Genomic DNA, 9,036 nt, shown 5'->3' with positions numbered 1-9,036 from the left:
TGAGGCGCTTAGGGACATGGTTTAGTGGGCATGGTGGTGTTGGGTTGACGGTTGGACTCGATGATCTTAGAGGTCTTTTCCAACCTTAATGATTCTATGATTCTGTGATCTGCTTGGCTCGTCCCTCGCAGGGCTGGCAGTTATTGGAGACTCCCTGGTGGGGAGTCGATACTGGGCCATTACGGTAAATGTGAGTTATTTAAAATGCTTCTTGTGTACTGAACACCCAAACACAAGTCCCCTGAGGACAGCCTCAGCTTGCACCCCAGGAGCAGCGAACGAGGTGCCCGGCTCCTCTCTCCAGTGGCTGTTTCTGCAAAAGAAGAAAAGTAAGGCAACCTGCGGTGGCTGTGTTTAGAAAGATGCCCGCTCAGCTGCTTGCCCTCTGCTTTCCCAGCGAGTAGCTCTCACTCCGTGAGTCCAGCACAAGTCAGACCGTACGGCAGAGAGCCGCCCTCCTTGTGCCCACAGCAAAGCGATGCCAGCAGGTATAAAGGGAATGAGTTGGGGATAGCAGAGTGTTACCATCCTGTGTCATAAACCTTGTCCCCTTGCCTGTCTCCTCCATGCGCAGCCCTCTTTACAGAAAAGGAGAAAAGGTTTTCTCTTTGCTTTTTGTTTCAGCACTGTCAGAGCAGCACAGGGCGGCAGGGGCAGGGGACAGGGGGTCCCCAGCACTGTGTCCGAGGAGCTGAGGCTCCAGCCCTTCTCTTCTCGTGCCAGGACTGCACCCTGCGGGAATGCCCTGGCATTTCTCCCTCCCAGGAGCCACCCATCTCCCCCGTGGAGCACCTGGGGGCGTCGCGTCCAGCGGGGCTGCAGGGTGGGGACCCTGCGGTGGCGTGCTCTCAGCCTGATACCCCGGCACTCCCTTATCCCCACTCTGCAGTCGCTTGTTGTTTCTTCCAGGAAACATTTAAGCGATGAAATATAAACTTTCCTTGGCTTGAATCACCTATAACTTACACTGATGTAAATAATAAGGAACTCAAAGTTGAGAATGTGGAGCTGGCATAAAGGCAGAAAGCGGTGTTTCAGAGTGTGTCTGCGCAGCGTTTTGCATGCAGAGGCACGCTGGCTTTGCCCCGCTCCACGTGAGCCGAGGGCTTGTGGCCGGAGCTGGCGCTGTGCTGCCTGGCCTTGCCGTGCTGCCTGGCCCTGCCAGGGGCTGCGGCCACCACGCAGCCGCCGTTCTGCTCTGGGAAGGCAGAGCAAGCTTCTGGCAGCCCTGAGGGTACAGTCATGGCTGGATCCCAGAGCTTGTCACAGCATCTGTCTGCTACAGATAGCTGCAGCTGCATCGCCTAAAGTACATTTGTACTTGCCCTTCAGGAGTGAGCTGTCTGCTCCCGCTCCCCCTTCTAGGGATGTTTCCTTCTTTCTCGTATCTCTTCCATAGATGCTGTTCTTCTCAAGTTAAGGTGGTTGTTGGTAGGCAGCCTCTTGCAGGTCAGCAGAGCAGTGTGTTTGCAATCGCTGACAAGGGAAAGCATGTTCTCCCCTTCCCAAGCCGCGCAGAGACCCGCGCTGCCCGTGCCTGTCCTGCGGCGTGACCTGACCGCGTCCTTCTGGCTCTTGCAGAGTTTGCCGTTTCGCTCGTGGAGAAGATGCAGGCTCAGGAGATCCTGCGGAGCCTGCGGCTCCCCGAGTTCGACGACCTCAGCCAGTTTTTCCGCAACCTGCCGGCCACGGCGCTGGTGGGCATCGGTGCCTTCGCGGCCGTCGTTGCCTACTGGTTTGCCAGCCGGCCCAGGGCCGTGAAGCCACCCTGCGACCTGCGGATGCAGTCGGAGGAAGTCGAGGTGAGGCCAGGGGAGCCCCGTCGGGAGAGGCTGGGTTTCACACGAGGTTTGCATGCGTGGAAAGGACCGTAGGGGATGCCAGGAGGTGCCTTTTTTTGTTTTGAGGGCTCCCCAACCTCATCCTGAAATCAGTCGTCTAATGCGCTATGCCAGGGATCACTTCACTCCTTAATTCACCTTCTTCTGTAGACTGGAAAACTAGAATACAGCCCATTAATTTATTCTCTTAGATTTTCCGTAACATTTTGGTTTTAGCTTTGCTTAACCATCCATGACCGAAAATTACAGTAGCTGCCATTGCATGGGAGAAACCACTGAAAGGCAACAGCTGATAAGATCAAATCAGCTGGCACTTCTTGTGTGTGCCCATTACCGAGTTTGTAATAATAAGAAAAAGTAGACCCCAGTCCATGCTTAGAGGCTGAGGAGTTACTAATTTTCATGCTTGCAAAAGGTTTTAAAGTTTAATGAAGCTGCTCTGTTTTAAAGAGCAGAAATATTTCCGAAAATCGTTTCCACTTAAATTAATATGTGAAAGTGTGATGAGAATTTAAAGCCTTTTGCATCCCCTTTGAAACCTTACTGTCTTTAATTCCAACAACTTTTTAAAAGGGTAGGAGGAATTTACATTTTCCAAGACAGTTTTCCCCTGTGGTTAGGGCTTTAGTGAGACTTTCTTCTGGCTCACAGCACGGTCCCGGTCTGGTCACTCTCGCCCTGCCTGCCTCCCCTTGCCCACTCCTAAAACACCCCTACTGAACCCACGCGCTGGGGTCTGGAGTCTGGCCTCTGCTTTACTCTGTCCTTCATGTTGGTCTAGATGTCCTTGAGAAGGTGCCTGTGGTGCCAGTCCTGGGGACTTGTGGAGCCCAGAGCAGTCGCTCCCCTCCAGCACGTCTCCACTCCGTTACTTGCAGTTTTATAATTCCTCCTCAGATCTCCTTGGGAAATATCAACCATCTCCTGTGGCAAGGAGCCGGGTCAAGTGCTCCTCTTTGGGCAGGTGGTTCTCCATGTTACTGGGGCGCTGAGGTGGACGTCCCACCTCTCCTGTCCCTTTTGGTGTTGGGGCAGGAACACGGTGGTGGCTGCAGAGGTGTCTCCGGCATTTGGGGAGCGTGCTGCTTTATGGTTCGGGGTTTCCCCATCTCCTGCCCGTCGGGCTGTGCTGATGGCTGTGTCACATCATGTCACATTGTGTCACGTCGTGTCGCACAGGGCCTGGCTGGGGCACGCCGGTCGGTGATCGGGGACAGCTCGCAGCTGCTGACGCACTACTATGACGACGCCAGGACCATGTACGAGGTCTTCAGGAGGGGATTCAGCATCTCTGGTGAGAGCACGGTGACGAGGAGGCCTGGGAGCAGAGGTGGGGGGAGGTGGAGGACCAGATGATGTAGAGGTCCAAACGGTATGGGAGGCTCAAAGGCTTAGGGAAGCTTAGAGAGTGTAGAGGCTGAAAGAGCATGGGAGCCCATAAAAGTGTGGGAAGCCCAAATGGTGTAGAGGTCCATTTGGACTCAAAGGCTAAAGGAGCGTCGGAGGCCCAAAAAGGAAGGGGAAGCCACCGGAACGTGGGAAGCCACAAAATTGTAGAAGTCAAGAGAGCGAGAAGCTGAAAGAATGGGGGAGGCACAAATAGCGGAGAGGCTGAAAAGGTGTAGGAGGCCCTAAGGGTGCAGGAGGCACGAAGAGCGTAGAAGCAAAAAGCATGTGGGAAGCTGAAGGAGAGAGGGAGGCTGAAACAGTATGGGAGGCCAAAAAAGTGCAGAGGCCCAGAGAGCGTAGAGCCTAAGAGTCTGGGAGGCCCAAAAACTATAGAGGACTATTATGTGTGGGAGGACCCACGAGTGTTGAGGCCAAAGACTGGGAGGCCTGAGTGTTGAGGCCCAAAAGGTGTGGAAGGCCCAACAAGTGTAGAGGTCGAAAAGGTGTAGGCGGCCTAATGAGTGGGAGGCTGAAAAAGGTGTTGGGAGGCCGATGAGGTGTAGAGGCTGATAAAGGCGTGGGAGGCTGACGAGGTTTGGGAGGCTAATGAGGTGGAGATGCCAAAAAGTGTGTGGGAGGCGATAAAGGTGTAGAGGCTGATAAAGGCGTGGGAGGCCGAGGAGGTGTAGAAGTCAAAGAGGTGTAGAGGCTGAAAAGGTGTGGGAGGCCCACTGAGAGTTTAAAGGCCCATGGAGTGTAGAGTCCCCAAACTTGTAGGAGGGCCAAGGACTGTAGACGCCCAGAGAGTGTGAGGCCGAAAAGGTATGAGAGGTAAAAAGAGGGTATGAGGCCAAAATATTGTGGGAGGATGAAAAGGGGTGGGAGGCCCATTGAGGGTGTGGGAGGATGAAAACGTGTGGGTGGCCGAAGAAGTGAAAAGGCCCAAAAAGTGTGGGAATCCACAAAAGTGAGGAAGGTCAAATGAGCGTAGCGGCCCAAAGAGTGGGGGTGCCGAAAAAGTGTGGGAGGGAGAAGGTGACTGAGAGGACCACAGAGTGGGAGGCCCAACTGGTGTGGGAGGCCCAGCAAGTGGACATCTCGGAGAATGGGGGGCCCAAAGAGTAGAGGCCAACAGAGTGGAACAAAGTGAAGGGAGACCCAGAGATGGAGGCCCAGAGAGTGGGAGGCCTGAGGGGCAGAGGCCAGGAGAGTGGGAGATCCAGCGAGTGGGAGGTCCAAGGAGTGGAGGCCAAGGAAGGAGGAGGCCCAGTGAGGGGCAGGGCGGGTGCTGCAGCCTGCGCTGCCCGTGGTGGCACGGGCGCCGCTTTTGGAGCGTGGGGGTTATAATTAGGGTTATTATTTGCAATGTGCATTATTTTTCCCTTAATGCCATTGAATTTTACTGTGCGGTCTCTTAGTACCACGAGATCTTTTTGCCGCCACTGGCAGACAGCTTAAGGTCCTGAATTTTGCAGCATCAGCAAAACTCATCATACATTATTCATTTCTGGAACATTTATGAATACATTAAACAGGGCCGATCCGGGCATAGAACTGTGGAGCCCAACAGAGCTCTTCCTCCGCTGCAGACGCTGATACTTATTTCTGCTTGTTTCTGCCTTTTCATCAGTAACTCATCCAGCTTACCTTTTATTCCACAACAGGGCAGGGTACGGGACTCTGCCAAAAGCTCTTAGGAAAGCTGTGTGGTGTATCAGTCCATTGCCCTTACCCCATGACCAACGGTACCATCAAAGAGCTCTCTCACTCTTGTGAGACATCATTTCCCGCTCCAAAAAGCCACGATGACTCTTCCCAGCTATATCGTGACTATTTCTGTGTCCACTGCTTACGACATCCCGCCTCATTGAATACACCAATTTCATTGTCAGATTATTATTTTCGGTACCACCAAAAGCTTCAATGGAATTGCAAATATTCCACCCCGCAGGACAGGGGTAAATAAATAACTCAGTAGGTGTATGGAGGGATGGATCTTGTGCAGGTAAGTACGGTTAGTAAATTAATTAAACTTCTCAAATATTCCTCCTGTCATGTAGTGCTGCGTATTGTCTTACCCTCCTCCAGAGCAGACTGTGCTAAAAATAGCAGTTTTCACTTTGAAGTGTTTAAATCAAAAGGCAGCAAAAGCAGTGGGAGCCGGTGTTTGGGATGAAAGCCCTCATCAGACACTAATGCTCACACTGCCTGCGGAGAAGTGTCTTTTAATGAGGCTGTTTGGGGGCAAACTGCTGCTGTCCCCTCTGCAGCTCAGGGAGGAGGGTTGAAGCGACTGTTTGGGAGATCCCAGCAGCCGTTCTCCCATTAGCTGCGCTCGTGTGTTTAATTTGATCGAGCTTGCTGTGAGCTCTGCCCCAGGAGCGAGAGCCTACCCCGATAACAACAGATTTACTCTTTGAGGGCTCTGCTGCATCCCCACAGCCTGGTACCAGGCAGCGCGTTAACTCCTGGCACTGCCCCCGTTAACTCCGTCATCTCTGCTTGTGTCTTCCAGAAAACGGCCCCTGCCTGGGGTTCAGGAAGCCCAAGCAGCCCTACCAGTGGCTGTCCTACAAGGAGGTGAGCTGGAAATGACTGACACCCCCCGCAGAGTCCTCTCCCCCAGTGCTCTCGCCCTGCCCAGCAGAAGAAGGGGTGTTAAGATGCCCGTCGGTAACACGCACGCACTAGACCAGGAGGTTGCTAACGTGCCGAGCAAGGGCTCTCAGTTTCCCCAGCCGGGCACATCCCGGTGTTGTACAGGCATGTTGGTTTTCGGGGACCACCTCAATGCCGTTAACCTGCTCCTGACAGCGGCACTGACACGCTCAAAACTATGGGGCATTGCCAACCAGAGGCCAACTGCTAGTCAACTACTAATGGCTTGTGAGAACATTAAAAAAATTGGGCTTTTAGATAGCAAATACAATAATTTGAGAAACTCCCTGTATAAGCTAAGTCTTCCCTTAGTGTGGTATTGCTTATATTTCTTTTTTTTATGTGTGGGGTTTTTTTTCTCTCCAAATTCCAGGTGGCTGAAAGAGCAGAAGCTCTGGGTTCAGGGCTGCTTCAGCAGGGCTGCAAGCCATCCACGAAGCAGTTCATTGGGGTCTTTGCTCAAAACCGTCCAGAGGTGAGATTTTAAGTTCAACTTGATGCTGTATTAATAATGTTCCTGACTTGTGAGCTTGCTTTACACTTGAAGCTTGTTCTCAAGTGTGTTAAATCTGCTTCCACGGCCGCCTTCTCACCTTCACGCTTTGATGTCCTCCTGCAGTGGATCATTTCTGAGCTGGCTTGCTACACCTACTCCATGGTGGTGGTTCCCCTCTACGACACCTTAGGTCCTGGAGCCATTCGTTACATCGTCAACACAGGTAAAAACAAAATGTATGTAGTCTTCTCAGAAACCAGTTTTGTTGCTCAGAATGGTTCATTTTCTTCTGCTTTCCAAAAGATGGGTGATTTTACTCATTGAGTGTCTTGAAGTCACTTAGAGAGGTTTCTGGGGAGCTGTGTGTCCCCATGCTGGGGCAGGGCTGCCTCTGTTCCATTTCCCATGCGCCCAGTCTTGCACTGCCGTGGATGGGGCTGCTCTGACAGTGGGAATTACTCCAGGGCCACCTTGTTTGGCTGCTTTTCTTCCAGCTGACATTTCCACAGTCATTTGTGACAAACCTGAAAAAGCCAGAATACTCCTTGACCACGTGGAGAGGAGAGAAACGCCAGGTCTGAGCTCCATCATCCTGATGGACCCATTTGAGAAGGAGCTGACGGAGAGAGGGAGTCGCTGTGGGGTTCGCATCCAGACCATGCAGGAGGTGGAGGTAAGTTTGCTCTCCCTCTCTTTTTACTATACTTTGTAGTTTCTGTAAAAAGACAGTAGAATGTACAGGGCCTTGTGAACTCTGTGGCAGGTTCAGTGTCTGGAGAGCACAACGGAGCAGCTCGTGGCTGTTAATATTGATGCACGACTCGGTGCAGTTGCCTCTTAAGTGTTATTCCTTGTTGATAGGAGCCAACATTTCAATCCTTCCTGCTCAAATAAGATACCAGCTGCTAACTAATCCTGGAAAGGGGGGTTGCTGTTCGAGACGCTGTCCTCCCACATGTAAGCCTACAGCCTTACACTTTTATGAAACAGCCTGGATCCAGCTCAACCAACCCAAGCACTACTTGAAATCCAAGGATGGCGTTGCAGTTGATGCAAGAAACTTTGGATAGAAAAGATGACCTAAGTGTTAGCCACAAATTTTTCTGCTCTAGCTCACACTCTCCCTTAGTGGTTTGCAGATCGTTAGCAAGTGGGTTACACCACAGGAATTAAAGTGGAAATAATTTTTGTTACTTTAATCTCTTTCAGGACTGTGGCCTTGAGAGCCGACATGTGCCTGTGGTGAGTGTTGGCATGCTGCTTTTCCCACTTACAGTTGCAGCTGACTGTGTTACATTTATTCCACTGACAAAAGAGGGAAGGGTTTGCTCCGGGCAGAAGGAAGCGTGCGTGTGTTCAGGGGCAGCGCCCCGTGACCCTCTCCACGTGGGAGGCAGTGGAGGAGCCCAGGGACTGTGATACCATCCACTGGAGACGTGCAGTATTTGCTTCGTACCCTCCGCCTGGGACACTTAACTGAGATAGTTCATCCTTGCCGAACATGTTATCGGGACAGTAATTAACTGCCATTGTTAAACCACACTAATTCCACTGCCTTACCCGGGCGCCCCGGGGGAATGTGTTTGCACCCTTGGCTTTCCAGTGGGGTTTCTATAGCTCAGAAACACTACTTGGCAGTATTTCTCTGGGATATTTTTGGAAAATCGCATTGATATTTTTCACTGGCTGCTTCATACTCACGCAAAACTTTCAAAAGCAGTCTCTGATTTTCAGGCCGCTTGTTTATTCATTCGTGACCCAAAACAGCGCACGCGTGCAGTGGTGCTGAGAATACAGAGATACTACTGGAAATGGGAGCAATCAGCAGCTTCGGAAAGTTGTTGTCCCCCGTTGTGGATAACCACACGTTTCCAGAATTTATCTGGAAATCAGTAAATTATCTCAAGTTTTCCCACACACCTACAGGTATAGATGGTGTCTTTGAAAATACTAACTGCAAGACAAATATTCCATCAAAGTCTTCTTACGCTAAAGCTTGCCCTTAATGCAGCTGGAGCAAAACATAAGGGAGGAATAAAGTCTGCATCAACTGAAGAAACCTGATAAAAAGAGTTTTATGATGGTCTTTTATATTTGCCAAGGGGAACGAAAGCTTTTTATGGCAGAGCTGAAATATAATTAGTTTGATCTTTAAGTTTATGCAATGACAACAGTCTACCATGGACCCTTCTGCATTTGATTGATGTGATTTTTCTTATTCTCCTTGTGTATTTCTAGCCTCCTCGACCAGAAGATCTATCAATTGTCTGTTTTACTAGTGGCACTACAGGTAAAAGAAGAGCCATTGTAATCTCGAAATGTTAGAATAGATTATCAAATTAATTATTAATACCACCTCAATGTGTGCAAACTTGCTGTTATACTGATATGGTACTGATATTTCTATGCATTTTTAATATTTAAGAATATATATGTATATACATTTCTGTAGCTTGCAAATTAAAAATAATGACATATTTATTTTTCACTTGAATTCCCTGACATGCACTTTGGCAGTACGATTTTCCAGTTGTCTGGAAGTCTGCCCATGTTTCTGCTTCCCATTTTGCAGTGTAGTTGTGAAGCGCTCAATTGATTGCTATTTATCTTCGGTAAATGTTAAAAAAAAAAAAAAAAAAAAAAAAAAAAAGG

At 50.3% G+C, this 9,036-nt stretch overlaps 1 protein-coding gene across 2 annotated transcripts in view; it reads left to right on the top strand.

Moving 5' to 3' along the window:
• ACSL6 (acyl-CoA synthetase long-chain family member 6) overlaps positions 1-9,036 on the top strand; it is a 51,904-nt gene that overhangs the window by 16,027 nt on the left and 26,841 nt on the right. For both annotated transcript variants that reach the window (XM_009285935.1, XM_019473851.1), the window contains exons 2-9: positions 1,582-1,802; positions 3,021-3,135; positions 5,746-5,810; positions 6,262-6,363; positions 6,508-6,607; positions 6,879-7,057; positions 7,594-7,626; positions 8,623-8,674. In XM_009285935.1, the coding sequence (XP_009284210.1) occupies positions 1,608-1,802; positions 3,021-3,135; positions 5,746-5,810; positions 6,262-6,363; positions 6,508-6,607; positions 6,879-7,057; positions 7,594-7,626; positions 8,623-8,674 (841 nt within the window). In that variant the 5' untranslated portion in view covers positions 1,582-1,607. The remainder of the gene's footprint in view (positions 1-1,581; positions 1,803-3,020; positions 3,136-5,745; positions 5,811-6,261; positions 6,364-6,507; positions 6,608-6,878; positions 7,058-7,593; positions 7,627-8,622; positions 8,675-9,036) is intronic.

The sequence above is a fragment of the Aptenodytes forsteri genome, unplaced genomic scaffold, assembly GCF_000699145.1.
Source record: "Aptenodytes forsteri isolate BGI_AS27 unplaced genomic scaffold, ASM69914v1 Scaffold54, whole genome shotgun sequence".
NCBI lineage: Eukaryota > Metazoa > Chordata > Aves > Sphenisciformes > Spheniscidae > Aptenodytes > Aptenodytes forsteri.
The sequence above is the reverse complement of the archived record's forward strand: the minus strand, read 5'-3'. Positions and strand labels throughout refer to the sequence as shown.